The following is a 21,585-nucleotide window of genomic DNA, read 5'->3' on the forward strand; positions in this document are numbered from 1 at the left end:
AAATTTATTGAACAAGTAATAGCTATGAAGTGTGATATAGAAATGAGAGTAATAGGTAATAATTTAGTTATGTGTACAATAATCTTGACATTACTCCATTTTTATCAAAAGTGAAATTCATTCAAAAACTACTAGAGTGCCTACTATGTAGTGGGCATTGTTTTTGTCATTGGAGTTGAGTTTTCACTTTTTCCTCTCAGTTAGCTTATAGCATAGATGAGGAAATAAATGTGTAACAGATACAGGATGCCATATAAATTATATTGAAGATGGAGAAATGTGATTTCTATTTCAAACCGGGAAGGGCTTCACAGAGGAGGTGGTGCTTATTTCAGGATTGGGAATGATGACATGTACATCAATAGATATAGCGTGGCCTTAATATTATGCTCACTGCCCTATACATTTGTTAGTTCCAAGCATTTGAAGTGACTCTGCAGGAAGAAGAGAGATTCTGGTTACTTCACAACACAATATACTAAAATAAGAAATTAATGACCTTCCTAGCAGGGAGACTTTTGAGAGCCTTGTCAATTTATTGTGTCTCCAGCAGTGTGTGCTCATGAATTCAATGGGTGATTTAAGCACTGGGGATGGAGGTGTGGGTGCCACAGAAAATTTGGCATGTTTTTCTATTAAAATGTTTTTATAAATACTTAGCTTTTCAACACTAACACTGAAACAGTGAGTATACCAATAGACCACACAGAATGACTCATGGTTAGAATAGTGCACATGGGAATCTACTCATTAATTCTTTTTCAAATCCTTTAAAATAATTTTAAGACAGTTGAACACTGTCCACATCTAGTTATATGAGACTAAGTAGCAGTATATTATAACTAAGTTCTACATATGAAAGTAAATTTTTAGAATGACTATAGTTCGAATTTTAGATTCCCAATTTGATAATCTGTAGTATTCTATTATTTTCTTTCTTTTTCCTCACTTTTTTTTTTCAATAGGGAGCTTCTCTCCTGTTGATGCTGAAAACTTACCTTAGTGAAGACGTGTTTCAACATGCTGTTATCCTTTACCTGCATAATCACAGCTATGCATCAATTCAAAGTGATGATCTGTGGGATAGTTTTAATGAGGTAAGTGACCTGGGTAATTTATTTAGCTCTTACTGTAAAAAGAGAGGAGTTCGTCTATTTATACTTTTTAGCATGTGTGTAAGTTAATCTGTGGTACAAAGCATAGTTATTTAAGAAAGGGGGGATGGAGCTTGCTATATAAATATTTATGAATGGAGCACTAAATTTTATGTCAAGAAGTGGGAGTGCTGTTCTTAGTTGTTGGAAAAGACGTGTGTGGGCTTGGGTAGCCAGTTTTTTGGGGGTTTTTTTCCTGTACCTTAACTTCTATTCCTATTTTTGTAGGAAAGTTGTCTTCTCCGTATTAATGAATATTACTATATTTTCATTATTTGACTTTTTTCCCAGAAATCTCTTTTCCTATCCTTACCCTTTTTTAGTTTTTCTGCCTCTTTTGAACGATTCTGTACTCTGCTCTATGAATCTCTTGCCTTTGTGACTGTTCCTCCAGAGTAGATGATACATCACAGTAGATGATGACTGCATATTACCCTTGGATGATTTTGCTGTTGGAATTTTGTCATTGCTGGAAATATTCTAGCAAGCAGTGTAATTATGTAGAAGTTATACTTCAAAGCAGCACATGAACCCGGGCTGCTTCATGCGTGTATACTGACTGCAAAACCCTTATAAGCATTTGTGTTTGTTACCCTGATTTAGATTGATGGGTCATAATACTTTGAAAGATCACAGATTTGACTGGGCGTGGTGGCTCACGCCTGTAATCCAAGCACTTTTGGAGGCCAAGGGGGGGCAGATCATGAGATCAGGAGTTCGAGACCAGCCTGGCCAATATGGTGAAACCCCGTCTCCACTAAAAGTACAAAAATTAGCCAACGTGGTGGCACATGCCTGTAGTCTCAGCTACTTGGGAGGCTGAGGCAGGAGAATCGTTTGAATCTGGTAAGCAGAGGTTGCAGTGAGCCGAGACTGCACCACTGCACTCCAGCCTAGGTGACAGAGCCAGACTGTGTCTCAAAAAAAAAAAAAGAAAGAAAGATCACAGACTTATTTGGAAATTTGATGAAAGTTCCGGCCATATTACTCAGAAAAACCACATATGTGCAGAACATCACACACAGTTTCAAAGTTTAATTGACTCTAGGTTAGGAACCCCTGCTCTGGATCTTTCTCATACACTCTTACTGCTTCTTTGCCTCATCTGAATCCTGATACTTTCTAGCTGTTAGTCTTTTGCCCAGAAGATATACCTTCCCTACTCTCTGAATTCTCTTTGAGAACTTATTACCTAACAGTTGTTCCCAAATCATTGTTTTTTTCCTCTGATCGTATAGTAGCATTTCAATTGAAAGCCACATTGTTTACTTTATACTTACTGTCTTATCTGTGGGCATTTAGAACATATTTCTGCCTTTCTCATTGACTGCAACTTTTGCATCATGGTGTTTTTCTATGCCAAACTAGTTTCTAACAGTATCCTCAGGTTTTTCAGCACCTACATCAAATTATGCATTGGCCTCTTCACTTCAATACTGCTTCGACACCCAAAAGCACCTTGGTTTTAAGCAAGCTTATTTTCTTCTAATCCTGTGGTTCAGAAATAAATAGGTCAGAGCCATGATAAATATAAGATTAATTAAAATGGGAAGATTTGCTCCATCCTTTTGTGCTTTAAATAAATGGGCATATGGTGATTGAGGTGAGGCCTGCCATAGTAGAGTGATTTTATCAATTTAGGTACATCATGACTTTGTTGCTTACAATTCAAATTCATATATAATCTAGAAAAATAATTTGAATCCTGAGTTTAACCCACCTTTAAAGAGACTGTTGTTCAAAAATTGCTTCTTAGTTTATTGATACTAGATGTCTTAGGGGCTTTGGGCCTTAGAGGGTCTGCAAAGCTCTGACACTAGGTTCTAGATTTTATAGATAACTTCATATATTTTCTGGGAAAGAAGGACTGTGACCACCAAAGTAGTTTACCACTGTTTTCTAGAAAGACTTAAGGCAACTGACCTGTTCATATGTCACTCTTCTGCTGCCGCTGCTCCCTGGCACTCCCACAGTATTAGGTCCTAAGAGACTATCATTATGGAGGTGGAGGGTAGGAGCATAAAGAGAAACCCAGACTCAGGTGCTTCACAGGATTGAGTAGCAATGTTTCTGATTCTAGACTGTATATCATTATTCATATCTTCTAGATGTTAGTATTGTGATTTGAAAGAATACTTATACCTTCTTAGGGATTTTAATCTTGATGAATTTAGGGATTTTAACGAACTCTTAGTTGGTTGATATATGTGCCACTTCTCAACCTAGTGCCTCCCTCACTCCCTTAGCTATCACTTAGCTCTGTTCCAGGTTACATTCCTTTTAGCAGTTGCTCATTTACCTAGATTAGAAGTGTAAACTCAACATTCATGTTTCTTTTTTATATTAACATTAAATGTAGTCTTTATAGATGGTAGGAAAAGAGGGAAGGGTACAGATAAATTAAAATGTAAAATTTTTTAAACCAATTTTTATTTTTAAGGAAAAAGAGTTTTATATATATGTGTGTGTGTGTATATATATATATATATATATATATATATATATATATATATTTTATAGGTCACAAACCAAACACTAGATGTAAAGAGAATGATGAAAACCTGGACCCTGCAGAAAGGATTTCCTTTAGTGACTGTTCAAAAGAAAGGAAAGGAACTTTTTATACAACAAGAGAGATTCTTTTTAAATATGAAGCCTGAAATTCAGCCTTCAGATACAAGGTACATGCCCTCTTTCTTTTCATGCCATCTCTTTTGCACCCTCAGGTGGAAATATTTTTAAGTGTTTTATAATCATAAGTTCTTGTGAAACCTAACAAGATTATCCCTTCCTAGGAATAGCTTAACAAAGTTAACCTTCCTACCAAATTTTAAAAAAAAAAAAAAAACAACAAATCATATGTAACTAACTGAAAGAATAGTAATTTTCCAATATTTTGTCTTTACAGCTACCTGTGGCATATTCCACTATCCTATGTCACTGAAGGAAGAAATTATTCAAAATATCAATCGGTATCATTACTGGATAAGAAATCAGGTTTGACTATAATGACAGTTCTGATTGGAAATGGCATAATTTTAAAAATCTGATCAGAGTGCATATATAAGATTACACTTTCCAGTGTGCACACTCTCTAAACTGGTTTTATGAGTTACATATACAAGATGTGACTATTGTGAGATTGATTCTGTATATCATGCACAAAACTGGCTTTTAGCCATGTGAAATAAGGTACAAAAGTTTGCAGAGAATGTACTGGCATTCCTGAAAGAAAATAGCGAATGCCATGTTTTTGTACCCAAGATTAATATTTTGTTACAAAATAAGAGGAGTTTCTTAAAGTATCCTCTGCTGTCTACTGTCTAGGGTTGGGCTGAGGCAACTGCATTTTAATAAGATACACCCTAAATGATTTGTGTGTATAATTGAGGTTTATTCATGATCGGATTTAGAGTAAATAGTTATTGCTATATGCCCTGCCGACATAGTATATGTTTTGGGGAACAAGAAAATGGGGCAAGAAACTATGATAGCAAGGGGGAGGGGAATAGTAAAATATAAACATGGTGTATGCTGACCTACAATATAAAAAGCAATTGAAATATAGTTTTGGGCCATTTGTTAAATACTACTATGAATGTCACACCACATATCTTCCTTTTAATTTACATCCTAAAGAAACACAAGGCTCTTGGGTTCTGTAGGACCTGTTAGTGATGCTTTGGATTGATGAAAAGGGAAAATTTCTCATTTGAATTTGGATCTGGTGTCAAAGCCTATATTTTTGAGGGGTGAGTGTAGCTTAGTGGTCAGGGAATGAGACTTTGGAGACTGCCAGGTTCAATTCTTAGCAGTACCATTGATCACTTATATGATTTTAGGCGAGTTATGTGAGCCTCATTCCCTCAGCTGTACAAAAGAGATAGTAATTATACTTACTTTATGTAGTTGTGGTGCGGATTAAATGAGTTCATTTATATGAAGCACCTAGAACAATGCCTGGCACGTATTATGTGCTGTATTAATGTTAACTATCACTAACGTTATTGAAAAAGTAAATCTTTAATATAATATATCTGTATTACATAAAACCTGGAAGATGGAGAGCAAATCTTATTACCCTATCAAAACTATTCTTATGATTATTTGTTTATAGTCATTTTAAATAAATATTTGTACTTAGTCAAAATCATTATGTATATATGATTTCTGTGTCTTGCCTTTTTTAACTTAACATATATAGTAATTGACTTAACCTACTTGATTCACCATTTGTTGTTATAAAATATTGCCTTAATTAAATATTTCAAATCTTAAAGGTTTTTCCATTATATGAAATTTTTTAAGGAATGCTTTTCAAAAATGAAGACTGCAGTACCTTTTGTGATTTGGTACATATAACTAAATCGTCCTTTTTATTGTGTAGTTACAGTCGATAATGCCACCTGAAATACATGAATATGCCAGTTTCATTGCAGTTTTACCATAGTGGAGTGTTAAAGCAGCAACAATCTAATTATTTAAAATCCTAGTGGTAGTTGGTAATGTCATCATATCTTTGATAGCATAGCTGGAAGTACAAGGAATTGCTACTGTCTTTGAGTAAACAAAACTAACTTTGAATGAGCCCTAAAGGGATAGTCTCTGACCCAAGAGAGAACAAATAACCCCATCTCCCTATATCCTGAAGCACAGCCAAAACATGGCTGGAGTATTCGCAAGAAACTAATAAGGAAATTTTGCAAACTTTCTGATAGTATATTAATTTTTAGTGCTATTAGAAATAATTGGGCAATAAGAAATCTGCTTTTATTATCTGTTTTTTTTGTTTGGTTGGTTGATTTTTGTTTGTTTGTTTTTTCTTGTTTTTTTTTTTTTTTTTTTTTGAGTTGGAGTCTTGCTCTCTTGCCCAGGCTGGAGTGCAGTGACAATATCATAGCCCACTGCAGCCTCAAACCCCTGGGTTCAAGCAATCCTCCTCCCTCAGCCTGCCAAGAAGTTAGGACCACAGGCATGTATCACCATGCTTGGCTTAATTTTTGTATTTTTTGTAGACACAGGGCCTCACTATGTTGCCCAGGCTGGTCTCAAACCCCTGGCCTCAAGTGATCCTCCTGCTTTGGCTTCCCAAAGTGTTGGGATTACAGGCATGAGCCACCGCACCTGGCTCCTCTTTACTCTTTTTTTTTTTTTTTTTTTGTGAGACGGAGTCTCGCTCTGTCGCTCAGGCTGGAGTGCAGTGGCGCGATCTCAGCTCACTGCAAGCTCCGCCTCCCGGGTTCAAGTCATTCTTCTGCCTCAGCCTTCTGAGTAGCTGGGACTACAGGTGCCCACCACCACGCCCGGCTAATTTTTTATATTTTTAGTAGAGATGGGGTTTCACCATGGTCTCGATCTCCTGACCTCGTGATCCACCTGCCTCGGCCTCCCAAAGTGCTGGGATTACAAGCGTGAGCCACCGTGCCCAGCCTCCTCTTTACTCTTTTCCTGAGTTTACTTCTGAGCTTGTTAAGCTCTTTTTGAGAGTTTAACCCCATAGACTAGCTCATATTTTACTGCTTTAGCCTTCTAGGCCCTTACCTGGCATTCTCTGCTTTTGCCGCACAGAAATTCTATCAGCAACTCAAACGTGCCATACTGCCTCTTTAGGTCTTTGCATATGCTATTTTCTCTCCTTAAAGAACACCCTTGCCTCCTCACTCCCTTGGCCTACTCCTGTTTATTCTTCAGATCTTAGCTCAGCCATTGCTTGCTCCAGGAAACCTTTCCTTCCCTGAAGACAGTTTAGATGCCCTACTTAGGTTTTTTATTAACATTCTCTACTTCTCCACTCATAATATACTGTAAGTACTGTTCACTCGTATCTATCCTCATATTAGGTATTTCCCCCATTGACAGTAGTGATCATGGCTATATGAATCACTGTAAATCACTTTTAGCACTCAGTAGGCACTCAAAAACTTAACGAATTAGTAAATTTTAGTCCATAATGAAGTGACTCCAGTCTCACTATAAAAATTTCTAGGAAAAGAACATGCAAAGCCTGATAAAATGATGTTTTCTTTTTCTCTTCCTCTTCTTAGTAAAGAGGAATATACAAAATTCACTAGAATATAATTGATTTAATCTAGAGCTGGAACTGGGCCAATACATGATGAAAGTAGTGTCTGTTACTTCCTCTTCTCAACTGTGTTATTTCCCTTGCTGCTGCTGCTATTTTAATTCCTGCCATTTCAGGTTTAGAGAGTCCACATGAAAACTTCTGTCCTTACGTTTGACCCTGAGGACAGCTGAGCCTTCTTGGTTCCTAATGCTCCAATGAGAATTACTCTTAATTTAACTGCATTTTTATCTTTTCTATTCTCAAAAGAAAGGTAGCAGAGAGGGTGACTTCAGGCTTCTTTTATGCTGTAATACTTTAGTATAGTGTATTATTTTGATGCTTGATGGTTGGTCAAATCTTTAATATATTTTCTTTCTTTTTTAAAATATATTTTCACGTGTTCTAATTCAAGGGTTGTTGGGTTAGTTCATTAGTTCAGTTGTATATAGGAGTTATGTTTGGTCAGTGTATTTGTCTCCTTTTCTCACATACATGAATTTTGAACAATTAATATTTATTGTGCACAAGAAATGCTGATGGGGCCATTTTTCCAGTTTACATATTGAGGAAATTATATTTTTAAAAGTTTCCCTCTTCCCTTTCTTCCTCCCTCTCTCTCTCTCTTTCTTATCCACATTTTACTCAGACCTAAGATCTTTAACTATAGCAGATTTTCATATTAAATCTAATGCAAAACATTCATGTTTCCAAATGGATATCACTATCAGAAATACTGCTGTGAAAGTTAAAGATATGTCATTGGAAGAAAAGGTAATTAGGATGAAAGAAGGAAGGGCATATAGTAATTAAAATATTTATCATGTGCCATTCTCTGCTCTTGCCTTTTTTTCCCCTAATAAAGTAAAGGAGAAAGAAAGGGGTATTAGAGAAGGGAATGCTTTTGAACAGGAGTGATAAAGTTCAATAGCATGTATGATGCTAGCCCTCTGGAGCAAACTGTACAGGAAATTTTGTAACTTTGTAGTAAAAACATGTTTTTTAGTTTCAGAACTTTAATTTTTTTGTAAAACAGTAGTTGATTTTTGTAGCTCATTGACAAATGGTTTTTAAAAATCACTGTTAGATTACTTCATCTGGGCTTCTGCCATTTAATATTGCAGTTGCTCACTCTTTTTTGCTACTCTATAGACTGAAAATTGAAGTGTTAATCTGTTAATGATTATAGTAAATTAAAAACATATGAGAGTAGCCTCATCCACATTTGAGCTGCAGGATGTAGTTACTTCCCTTGTGTGCAAAGCTATTCTTTTTAAATACCTGTGGTTTTAAGGTCCACCATTCTGGATCATTCAGAAGAACTGAAGGAGACTAATAATGTTGATTCTTTAAATGATAACTCTGTCTATCTTTGTGCTGTTGGCTATACGGCTTTATGTTGTGTCATCTCGATGACAGTAATAATTTCAAGTATATTCCCAGCTGTGTCCCTCCTCTTTACCATCTGGGCTTGGCTAGGTTTACAACATGGCAAGCTGCTTATCAACCAAGATATTCCGTGTGTATTTCAATGTTTTCTGCATCCATCTAGTGGAACAATTGTCATAGCCATCATTTCTTGTCTCCTTTTATGGGCAAGGGAGATTTGGGTCTCTGTAGCCCTTCTTCCTGGGGTTGTTTGTTTATTTTCTTTACCTTTGTTTTTATTAGAGACAGGGTCCTGCTCTGTCACCCAGGCTAAGGTACAGTGGCACAATCATAGCTCACTGCAGCCTTGACCTAGTGATACTTGACCTCAAGTGATACTCCTGCCTCAGCCTCCTGAGTAGCTGGGACTGCAGACATGTGTCACCATGCTGGCTAATTTTTATTTTTTGTAAAGATGATGTCTCACTATGTTGTCCAGGCTTCTCTCAAACTCCTGGGCTCAAGTGATCCTCCTGCCTTGGTCTCTCAGAGTGCTGGGATTACAGGTGTGAGCTACCATGCCCAGCCCCAGGGTTCTTTCTTGATAAAAGCTCCATAGGATATAGTGTTTGGTGACCTGGAGAGTGTTGATATTTTTGGATTAGCTAATGATAAAGTTAATTTCCTTAGTCATAGGTTTGCTAAAAATGGCTCCAACTTGGAGCAGCCACTGCTGCCATCACAAGTATCCCTTAAAACTGCATTCTGCCCTCGAAAAAGGAATAAACCTTATTTAACTGATCTTTCCCATCTGTTGCTGTATCAGCAATATAACAGAAATAAGTATGGACTTTTTTTAGTAAGAAAGACTGCTTAGCTTATTATGTCCTGTTAAGACATGATCAGAATGTCTTTTTCATCTTAAACATCTTTTGCAGTATCAATATAATTGGAATAACAAAGATATTAAGGGCATCTGATACATTTGAATAATTCATGTTTTTGAAGTTGATAAATCGTAATGTTTCAGGTACTGATATATAATCTTTAGTACCTAAGCTAAGGCTTCAGGTACTAATATATAATCTTTAGGTTGAAAACATATTTATAAAGCATTTTATATAAAAAAGTTTCACTACAGAATTATAATGATAGTGAACATTTTAAAACAGCCTAAATTGTTCAAAATAGATTGGATAAACTTGAAATATTATGCAGATATTTGAACACTGCTTATGAAGACAATGGAAAAATGTGGTGGGGGGGGTCTGACGGGTGAAAAAGGATAAAATAAATGCATATAGATCTGCTGTATAAAATATTAAAAACAAGTATAAGACAAAAACTTGGCAAGAAGTGCATTCCAAAATGGTATCATTGTCTGACTTTAGATTATTCTTTACTCTTCTTTTTCTTACAATTAAAAAAATTTTTAAGTATTTGTTACTTTAAAAGGGGGTAAAAATTATATAATAAATATCTACAAACCTTTATCTACACTTGATTTAAAACTATTTATTGTGACATAGTCATTATTTATTCATTCCCTGACTAATTCAACGGTATTTGTTGAGTACCTGCTAGGTCATTGTTATAGGGGCTGAGGCGTTAGCAGTAAGCAAAATAGTAAGCTTATGTAGCTTATATTCTATTAAATAATAGTAAACCTCAAGATGCTTAGAAGCATACTCCTATGAAAATTAAGTCTGCATCCTTGTTGCCAACTTTAAAAGACATTTCCTCATTAGCAGTTTTAAGGATTTTAAAAATTCATACATATATTTTGTGGTCAGTTAACTCTCAGCGCTTCATTATTGGTACATTAGTTGACATAATTCCATGGAAATTTCTAACAGTTCTCTCAGCATTTATAGTAGAGACCCCAAAAGTGCCTATCCTTTCCTATTATTTTAACCCTATTACTTCTTATTTGTCCCTTATGCAATCTTAAGCCTTCCCTAATGTTTATTTTGCTAGCTTTAAATAATGTGACTTTTCTAAATGGCTTTGTTTGTTCTTCCATTGCTAACATGACAAAAGACAGAGGCCAAAATGGGACACATTTTACACAGCTCTCTCACTGTCTTCCCCTGCTGCCTCATCCTGCACCTTTACTTTCTCCCTCCCTCTTTCCTCTAGCCATAATGAACTTGGGAGCCAGTTCAGTGCATGGATAACATGTATACTTTCTCTCTGGGCCTTGAGCACTAGGGTTCCCTACTATATCTTCTTCACTTGGCCAACACCTAAATATTTTGAGGTCTCTTAGAAGAATGACAACTTAGATGTCATTTCTTCCAAGAAATCGCTCCTAACTTTCCCTGGGAGAGTGAAGCATTTTTTGTATGTGCATTCGTTGAATGCTGTCTTTTCTTTATCTGTCAATAGCGCTTGTATGATATTGTACTTGCCTGTTTACTTTAGACTGTGAGATCTCTAAAAGCAGAGACATATCTTATTCACCATTTGATTTCCAGCGCCTAGCTTACAGCCAATATTGCACAGTAAGTAAATAATTGTTAAATGAATGTCTTGACCTTCACTAACGTGAAAATAACTGTACTTGGAGACAGGCATTTTTTTCTTACTAGAATGATTATTAAATATAAAAATAAACTAACTTAAAAACAAAGCACTCATAATTTTTTTTTCTTGTCCAATTGTCTTCTCTCTCAATCTCTCATTTTTTGGTTTCCATTAGGTGTCATCAATCTTACAGAAGAAGTGCTGTGGGTCAAAGTGAATATAAACATGAATGGTTATTATATTGTACACTATGCAGATGATGATTGGGAAGCACTAATCCATCAGTTGAAAATAAATCCTTATGTTCTGAGTGACAAAGACCGAGCCAACCTTATCAACAACATCTTTGAACTTGCAGGGTAGAGTATACTTAGTTTGAGGTTTTTTCTTTTTTTAAACAAGTGTCATTGAGGTAAAGAACATATATGAAAAACAGTTTGAAAGAACTAGCATGTATTGGTTGGTACAATTCATTTTGGAGGATTGGGAAAATATAAGATGTGTTCTTTGCCTCCAGGGACTTTATAAAACATTAGCTACAAACATACTGAACAGTTAAATGAAACAGGTTTTAATAATAATTCAAGACTAGATATCAAAAACAGGATACGTATTTTGTTGACTAAACTGATACAGGAGTTCAAGCTCTATTTTATTTGATAAGATAATTATTTTCAAACAGCAGTTGGTTTAAGCATGAAGCTTAGTGCTTATGCATTGGTTTTGAGGGACATCTCTGATGGCTGGAGCCACCTTATTTGTACTGCTTGCCTCCCCAACCACCTCATGCATTATAGAATCCCAAAGCCAAGGATGACGGTGACCTCATGTAAACATATTCTCTGAATAGAATATTACCAATTTAGATTGATGATAGGCTTAAAAACACAGGAACACTTGAGGTCACTGAAGTGTTCCTTCTCACCTCCCTGGACATTTCCATTTTGTCTCGTTTTTTATGAAGTGCCCTTCTTATGTCATCCTAGCCATTACTGCTATGTTTTCTATAAAATGGTTAATTTTAAAAATGTACTCACTGTAAATTCACAGTAGACCTTGTCATAACAAGTTTGAAAAACAAATTCCCATTAAACCAACAAATAAAATTTAAAAAAAAATCAGATACTTTCTATGCTATACTCTCTTTCCTGGCAAATATAACTAATTAATAAATAAAATTAGTACTATTCATCTTTTCTAACCCAAGATATTACACTTTTGCTGAGTTAGTAGCAATTTACAGGAGACTTAGGAATTTAAAAAAAAATGAGCTATTGTTTGTCTTTCTCTTGAAATGCCCCTTTAATCTTGGGCCACATGAACTTAATCAGAGATAATCATATTTAGCTTAACTTTACAGAATGCCACTGTAAGTTTACATTTTTGGTCTTCAAGACTCACCATCTAACCCTAAGTTTCTCTCTTAGCATGCATAGAGTTCTTCTGTGTGTCTCTGCATATTCACTTTTCCTGTTCTTTTATCCTTCAGCCTAGGCAAGGTACCTCTCAAGAGGGCCTTTGATTTGATTAATTATCTTGGAAATGAGAACCATACTGCACCCATCACTGAAGCCCTGTTTCAGACAGACCTCATCTATAACCTCCTTGAAAAACTGGGATACATGGATCTGGCCTCAAGACTGGTGGTAAGTCTGCCTTTTTGCCAGCTTCTTGCTGTTTATCTTCAATACTGTTATTCACGGTTCCATTTTCAGCCAGTAATAGGCTGAAAAAGCAACCAGTGAAATTCCATTTTCTTCACTTTCCTGCTTGTGAAATCTTTACTTAAAATCAAGATGTTGCTTATGATGAAGAGCTGATAAAGGCTTAGTATGATATGGTCTTGTTTGAATATCAAAATACAGACATTTGACACCACTGTCAAAATGAGGTCACATGAGAATAATATTTCTCTATTCAGATCCTGTTTTATTTTTACATGATGAATGTTTGAAATAGGCCGTTTTGCAAAGTAGATCTCCCCATTAATTTTCTAGTGGTCATTATAAAATGACAGTTATGTTTGTATTGAGAATATTCTGTTTAAGAGTTCTTACTGATAACTATCTAAAGGATAATGATGCTGGTGGATATGTTTCTTTGCAAAGCACTAAAGGAGTCTTAGTATTAGAGACCATTTTACCTTTCTTAATATCAACTGCCTGATCTTAACAGTTGTTATTTTGGATACTTTTAATATTAAACTGTTGACTGAGACTTTAAAAGCTTGGAAGAGAGTGAAAAATTATTTGTTTTTATCTAATTCTCTGAATCAGCGCATTTTGACAACAGAGTTTGCTTTACAAACTAGTGAGATTTCCCACGGACCCAGGCAAAAGGCAGCTTTCAGGGAAAGGAAGACAGTATTAGACGAAGAATTAGAATAAGTCTTTTGGGGTTTTGGTATTCTCACTGGTAAAAGGAAGGGGTTGGATTAAATCATTTTTTTAACATTTTTTTAAAATTATACTTTAAGTTCTAGAGTACATGTGCACAATGTGTAGGTTTGTTACATATGTATACAACCTTCTTTCTGCCTCTGTTATTGCCTTACCCTGCATCTCCTATGAACAGTTCTCTCATCACCTGCATGATTCTCAGTGAGTGGAGGGAACGCAGGGCAGAGTGGCCATATGGAGCTTGAAAAGCTTTTCTCCCCCAAAAGTTTCAGATCTGACCCCAAAGGAGTTACCCCATCCCTATCCATAAGCAAGATGCTTAAGTTAGTTGATTCTCTGAGGTCTCTTCTAATGGTTAAGATTTTTATCATTTTCTATTTCATAAGGCTTTCAGCTAGCAGCCTTAATAAAAACCAGTGCCTGGAACATGACTTGGCCTGTAGTGACACTCGGTAAATGTTGAGTGAATAAATGATTGAAACACACCAGAAACAAGTGCATTTGAGTGCTTTTACACACTGTGCTTAGTGCTTAATGTAGATTACCTCATTTAATTATCACACAGTGCCAAGGTAGATATTTCTACCCCCATTAAATAAACGAGGAGACAGAATAGCTTCTTTAAAGTCACTTACCTAGTAAGTGATAAAGCTGAGATTCAAACCCAGATAAATTTCACTCCAAAGACTTCTCTTTATGTTATATTGCTATTTGTAAAATTAATTTGTGTCCTAGCAACGTCGTCTTTCCAGGATACCTTTAGAAAAATTAAAGCTTTCTTCTTGTCATATTCTTTTGAAAAGCTTGCAGATCATACATTTAAGGTTTCAAGTGACTGGCCCACATCTAGTTGTTCTCCTAAAAATGAAATTGTCAACTTAAGAGATTTTTTTTATATCTAAAATGCTAATAATGACTTTTTAAAACAATATTTATGTGCCTTTCCAAGAAGTATGCAAATAGCTTACTCATCTCTCTAGGGCAAACTTAGAATCCAGTATTGACTTTCTAGTGTTAGTATAGTAAAGAGATTGGCCATTAGTTAACCAGTTCAGCTATTGCTGATAGACATTTGCTTTATTTGTAGTTTGGAGCTATCATGAATAGCACTGCTATGATGTCTTCGATGAATGTCTTTATGCATTTCTATGGGATATATGTCTGGAAATGGGATTATTGAGTCATAACACATGCATAGTTAATACTGTACTATCAAATAGTTCTTCAAAGTTGTACCAATTGACACTTAGCAGTATATGAGAATTCTAGGTGCTCTATATCTTTGCTGATAATTATCATTCACACTAAATCTTTTTTATTTTAGCCATGTGGATAGGTGCATAGTGGTACTGCAATTTTTACTTGAATTTACATTTTTCTACTGATGTGAAGATGATTTTCTTTTTGATATATGTATTGACCATTAGATGTTCTTTTGTGAAATGCCCATCTTTTGCTTATTTTTCTATTAAATTGCCTGCCTTTTTCTTGTTGATTTGTAAGAGTTCTGTATATATCCTAGATATGAATCTTTTGTTGGTCATGTATATTTGCAAATATCTTCTCCCACTCCATCTTGCTTTTTTTACTCTCTTAATGATTTTTTATTAATATGAGTTTTAAATTTTAATGTAATCTAGCTTATGAAATCTTTTCCTACCGCTAGATATTCTGTGTTCTCTTCTGAAAACTTTATTATTTTATCCTTTACATTTAGATCTATGATCCATCTGGAATTGATTTTTGTGGATGGTGTTGTAAGGTAGACACCAAGATTCATTCTTTTCAGTATGGATATCCAGTTATCCCCAGGACCAGTATATTTTATTGCATAGAATTATGTTTGAGGTAATTAGTATAATATCAACACCATTTGGGGTAGTATATTAATTTTCTAGGGCTATCAAAACAAATTATTGCAAACTTGATGTCTTAAAATAACAGAAATTTATTCTCTCATAGTTGTGGAAGCTAGAAGGCCAAAATCAAGATATTGGCAGAGTAAGGTTTGCTCCTTCTGAGGAAGAATCTGTTCCATTCCCCTCTCCTAACTTCAAGTGATTGCCAGCAATCCTTGGTATTCCTGGGCATGTAGGTGCCTAACCATGGCCTTTGTCTCTGTCAACACAGTGTTCTCCCTGTGTTTCTGTGCCCAAATTGCCCCATTCTTAGATTAAGGCCCACCATAATTCAGTATGACCTCATCTTAACTTGATTGTGCCTGCAAAGACCCTATTCCTAAATGAGGTCATATTCATAGGTCCCAGGCAGACACAAAATTTGAGGGGATACTATTCAACCTAGTACAGGTAGCAATAAATAAGATTAGCGCATATCACTCCATTTTTTTCACTATTAAAGGGCAGTGTTGGTTCTGAATATACCCTGTGAGGAGACAGAATATCTCCCAACTCTGAAGCTGCTCAGTTAAACTTCATAATGGCAGAAGTCAGTCTTCTCCTTGCCTCTCTGTTAACTCTGTTTATAGCTTAGTGCTCAGGAAGCACTTGATACTTACCTCTTCTTTGAACTGCATCTTCATCCCAGATGATTTCCTGCTTTCTGGGCCGATATGTGTTTATTAGGAACATACTTCAAGGAGGGATCTAGGGGACTGATGGATAGAGAGCAAGGGCAGAAAACTTAGTATGTGTTTCCAAGATTGGACGCCCTTTTACTGCTGTGTGTCTTCACATGGTTAGCTAAAAGCCTAGTTAACTTTAGTTCACCAAGAGGGAGAACGTGTCACTTTAACATTCTTATTCTAATATTAGGGTGAAAATTCTGGTAGCATCAATACTCTCAAACTAGGAAATCTGAATTCTACAGTTAGGAATTGGGATAGGAGACATTTATGAATCCTTGGATATGATGTTCAAATGTATTACTGTCTAAGACTGATTTCTAATTAACTTCTATATCATTGGAACCAAAGCATTATGTACATTTATTGGTCATTTTATTATGTAGGCTGCACATGACATATGCTGCATTTTGTGATGCTGTGGTGTTGTGATGGGTAGGGTCTGGAGGCACATTTCAATTGTGTTAAATTGTTCACATCTGATGTTAACATCTGATCCTAGCCATATTCCTGTTTTATCACTTACAAATCTGTCATTCTTTTACATATGAGGCATTGGTGGGATAAACCTTTTGCAATAAAAACTGACATTTCACTTTTAAGAAACTCAATTGACCCAGGAAAGAACTCCCTGGGCATATCAGTGTAAAATTAAAGCAGTAAATCAAAATGTAATATACAACATAAGTGCTAGCATCTTTCCCTGTCTGTTTTATTTTTAAAATAATTTTATATTGTTGTTGTTGCATTTTATTACAAATCCAGTGTTTGTAGCTTGTATAACCCATCAATTTATTTCCTCTCTCCACTTGCCATTTCACTTTGTAAAATCATAGAGTTGCATTCTATTGTTGAAAGAGCTTAAATTTCAAAAAAATTAATTTGGATCCTTAGAAAAACATACCATTTTATTTCTAAAAGGGAAAGGTAATTTGAAGCACATGCTGTGCTTCATTAATATTAATTAATATTAAAAATGAACCTGGATTACTTATAAAAATGATATTTTATAACAGGATTTTTCTAATCATATAATTATTCTTTCTTAAAATGTTTTACTTTATTATGTTATAATTTGAAATACATTTAAACAACTATTTTGAGAACTTGCCTTAATGATTTCGTATGAAGACTAACTAGTAAAATTGCTCCCTGTAATTCGGTGGTGTAACTGCTCAGGAATTAGCCACAGCCATCTTCAAGTGTCAGATTTCCTTTGCTTCCAAGACTTCAAGTGCCATTCTTTCCATTGCTGCCTTTGTGTTTTAGTAAACTCTCAATGAGTATTGCCATTGTTCTTCACTGATTTTTTTAAAATAGAATTTCAAGCATGTGATTTTTTTTCTCACATTCTTCATTTGTTCCTATTTGACAGTTATGAGTAGGATTTAAATAAATTTCTTTTGTTCTCCAGTAATTTGGGATGGTTTTCTATCATAATGCTATTGAGAAGGTAAGGCCAGTGAAGACACCATGTAGCAATGCAGTCAGGTGTGTCAAGTGGGATCCCCTGCATTGCTTGTCCGTTCCTTGCATTGTCAGCATAGCAAGTATTTTTCCACTTCATGTCCTCCCAATGACTCAAAAGCTTTACCACTTACACATTCCACAAGGTGTCTGTTCTGTGTTTCATTGCTTTTGAAACAAACACAAGCGAGTTGACATGTTATACAAACCTTGAGTTCTTTTCCTTGCAGATTTTTTTTTTCCATTCTCATATTCAACTCCTCAGGATGCTTATTTACAGTAAGTCATTGCTAGGATAATGGTCTTAATAGTTTAAAAATTTCCAAATAGGATTCATTTTAGGTATTGACAGTGGTATTCAGTGGTACTCACTGTCAATACCTAAAAGAAAGGAAGAAAGCAATGTTCTGTGAAGAACTTGAGCTAAACTTCTCAAGTTAAGGGTTTTGCTTGTGGTCATCTGTGGTACATGATTACTTGAGATGAGATGCCACGATGGTGGTGGAGGTAAAGAAGTACCAGCAGGAAGAAATCCTCCTGTGCTGATTCCTTCAGAGGGGGTATCTGTTGAATTTTTTTCTTTTTGGTCCTTCTTATGTAGCCATGAAGGTTTTCTAAAGAATACCTAAAAACGGCCAGGTGTGGTGGCTCACGCCTGTAATCCCAGCACTTTGGGAGGCTGAGGCAGGTGGATCACGAGGTCAGGAGATCGAGACCATCCTGGCTAACATGGTGAAACCCCGTCTCTACTAAAAATAAAAAAAAATTAGCCGGATGTGGTGGCGGGCGCCTGTAGTCCCAGCTACTCGGGAGGCTGAAGCAGGAGAATGGCGTGAACCCGGGAGGCAGAGCTTGCAGTGAGCCGAGATCACGCCACTGCATTCCAGCCTGGGCAACTGAGCAAGACTCCATCTCAAAAAAAAAAGATACCTAAAAACATTTTTTATATCAGAATTTTTGTTCCTTCTAGTGGTATTCATAAAAGCATATTGCATATGATGCTTTTTAAAATATCATGTGCCCTCACCCCCACCTGCCATGCACAACTTGCAGAATGGAAATACTTCAACGTGGTATTAACAGCTTTGGTGTTTTTATTTTGGAGAGAGATGAAAAAGGCGTCTGTTAGTACCTTAATACCGCAAGTATACGTTTAGCAATGACAGCCAATACCAATGGACTAGATTGGATGATATTAATGAATAACTATTAGTTTTCTTAAGTGTGATAAAGTATTATGGTTCTGTAAGAGAATGTTCTGTATCTGTGAGTTGCATGCCAAAGTATTTATAAATGAAATATCATATCTGTATATCACTTTCATATTGTTCAGCTAAAACAAGAAAAAACAAATGTGTGTGTGTGTTATACACACTTGAAAACAAAACAAGTGTCAGAGTGTTAAAAACTGGTGAATCTAGATGAACGGTGTATGGGTGTTGTACTATCTTTTTTTGTAGGTTTGAAAGTTCTTTAAATAAAAACTTAGGAGAAAAAATAAACTATAAACAACTATTCTTCCCTGCAGGCCTCATTTTCTTGCTAATTTGGTTAATTTGTTATAACATCAAACTAGTTGATAATGTTAAATATACCTTTAATATTGGATTGAGAAACATTTAAACATTAACTATCAGTAAAGAAGTTTATTTTTCTTTCATTGCTTTATAGGTTTATAGATTGTAAAGTCACAAGGTCAGGAAGTCCTGACTTCCTTCCAGCAGTGGTTATAAGTGATACTTTTTGGCAGGAAAATAACTTCTAGCTGAGTATATGCAGCATAAAGGTTCCCTACTGCACAAAAGTCATTAATTTTTTTCTGAGTTAACATCACTAAAAGTCCCCCTTAGCTATAGCAGCCTTATGCATAGCCTTTATTATTGAATGGTTTCATCCCAGCTGTATGTGGGCTTCATATGTCAGTTGATATTTAATGAGTAATATCTGTGCCTTTTTTTTCCTCATTGGATAAATGTTGGGGAAAAGAGATCTAATTGTCCTGTTTTTTTTTTTTTTTTTGAGGCGGAGTCTTGATCTGTTGCCCAGGCTGGCATGCACTGATGCTATCTCAGCTCACTGCAACCTCCACCTCCTGGGTTCAAGTGTTTCTCCTGCCTCAGCCTCCTGAGTAGCTGGGATTACAGGCACTACCATCATGCCTGGCTAATTTTTGTATTTTCTACAAATGTTTCACTGTGTTGGCCAGGATGGTCTCAAACTCCTGACCTCAGGTGATCTGCCCGCCTCAGCCTCCCAATGTGCTGGGATTACAGGCATGAGACACTGCGCCTGGCTGTAATTGTCCTATTTTTTTTCTGATTGTCCTAATTATTATGAAGCCCTTATAATCTATTTTGTCTCTCTAGACCAGGGTATTTAAATTACTTCAAAACCAAATTCAACAACAAACTTGGACTGATGAGGGCACTCCATCTATGCGAGAGCTTCGGTCAGCCTTGCTAGAGTTTGCTTGCATCCACAACCTGGGGAACTGCTCTACTACTGCCATGAAACTGTTTGATGACTGGATGGCATCCAATGGAACTCAAAGGTGAAGTATACCTCTACTCAGATGAATTATCTTCTTTTTCTTTATCTCACATCATATACAGAATCCAAGGTATTCTCATCCTGGATCATAAATGTTATAAAACTGAGTGTCAGTGTAGGTGAACTCTATGTATCTGCATTCTCAAACAAGACTTTAAAAAATTGTGGTAAAATACACATAACATAAAATTTACTATCTTAACCATTTTTTACTGTACAGTTCAGTAGTGTTAAGTATATTCTTGTGTACTTATTTTCAGAACTTTTACATCTTGCAAAACTGAAACTCTGTACCCATTGAATAATTCCTCACTCCCTCTCCCTACCAGCCCCTGGTAACCACTATTCTACTTCCTGTTTTTGTGAGTTTGACTACACTGTATATCTCATATAAGTAAAGTCATATAGAATTTGCTTTTTTGTGACTGGCTCATTTCATTTACCATAGTGTCTTCAAGGTTCTTCCATGTTATAGCATGCATTAAAATTTCTTTCTTTCTTTCTTTTCTTTTTTTTTGGAGATGGAGTCTTGCTCTGTCACCCAGGCTGGAGTGCAGTGGCGTGATCTCAGCTCATTGCAACCTCCACCTCTCGGGTTCCAGGGATTCTCCTGCCCCAGTCTCCGGAGTAGCTGGGATTACAGGCATCTGCCACCACACCTGGCTAATTTTTGTATATTTAGTAGAGACGGGGTTTCACCATGTTAGCCAGGCTGGTCTTGAACTCCTGACCTCAGAAAATCTGCCCGCCTAGGACTCCCAAAGTGCTGGGATTACAGGCGTGAGCCACCACACCTGGCTAAAATTTCTTTCTTTTTAAAGGCTGAATAATTTTCCATTGTATGTATATACCACATTTTGTTTATCCATTCATTCATGGATAGACCTTTGTGCTGCTTGTACCTTTTAGCTATTGTGAATAATAATGCCATGAACACTGGTGTGCAAATATCTCCTAGAGACCCTGCTTTCAATTCTTTTGGAAATACACCCAGAAGTAGTATTGCTGGATCATATGGTAATTCTAATTTTCATTTTTTGAGGAACTACCATATTGTTTTCTACAGCAGCTGCACCATTTTATATTCCCAACAACAGTGCACAATCATTCCAATTTCTCTACATCCTTGCCAACACTTGCCATTTTCTGGGTTTTTGATAGCAGCCATCCTAATGGGTGTGAGGTGATAAACAAGTCTCTTAATTTAGAAATAAAACATAGCAGGTAGAGTTAGCAGTTAACAGAAAAGCTTTTGGGGGTAATTAGTTCTCTCCAGCTCCTTACTGTGCTTTATGGAGAAGAAGATTCAAGCATCAGATGAAGAGTTGGGGTGGAGGATTTGGATAACGTTTTGAGGTCTTTCCCAGCTCTGAGATCTTAATAAAGGCAGTAGACTGTGTTTTTCTCCCTGCACCCCATTTACTGCTATATTTCTACCATGAAACTTATCACACTGAATTGTAATGCATATATTTA

The 21,585-nt window shown here is 36.0% G+C and overlaps 1 protein-coding gene across 2 annotated transcripts in view; it reads left to right on the plus strand.

The window, feature by feature from the left end:
* Window positions 1-21,585, plus strand: part of LNPEP (leucyl and cystinyl aminopeptidase) — a 113,638-nt gene that overhangs the window by 78,779 nt on the left and 13,274 nt on the right. For both annotated transcript variants that reach the window (XM_054487770.2, XM_054487769.2), the window contains exons 9-14: window positions 966-1,097; window positions 3,675-3,835; window positions 4,063-4,151; window positions 11,285-11,468; window positions 12,599-12,755; window positions 19,926-20,110. In XM_054487770.2, the coding sequence (XP_054343745.1) occupies window positions 966-1,097; window positions 3,675-3,835; window positions 4,063-4,151; window positions 11,285-11,468; window positions 12,599-12,755; window positions 19,926-20,110 (908 nt within the window). The remainder of the gene's footprint in view (window positions 1-965; window positions 1,098-3,674; window positions 3,836-4,062; window positions 4,152-11,284; window positions 11,469-12,598; window positions 12,756-19,925; window positions 20,111-21,585) is intronic.

This window comes from Pongo pygmaeus, chromosome 4 (assembly GCF_028885625.2).
Source record: "Pongo pygmaeus isolate AG05252 chromosome 4, NHGRI_mPonPyg2-v2.0_pri, whole genome shotgun sequence".
Classification (NCBI taxonomy): Eukaryota; Metazoa; Chordata; class Mammalia; order Primates; family Hominidae; genus Pongo; species Pongo pygmaeus.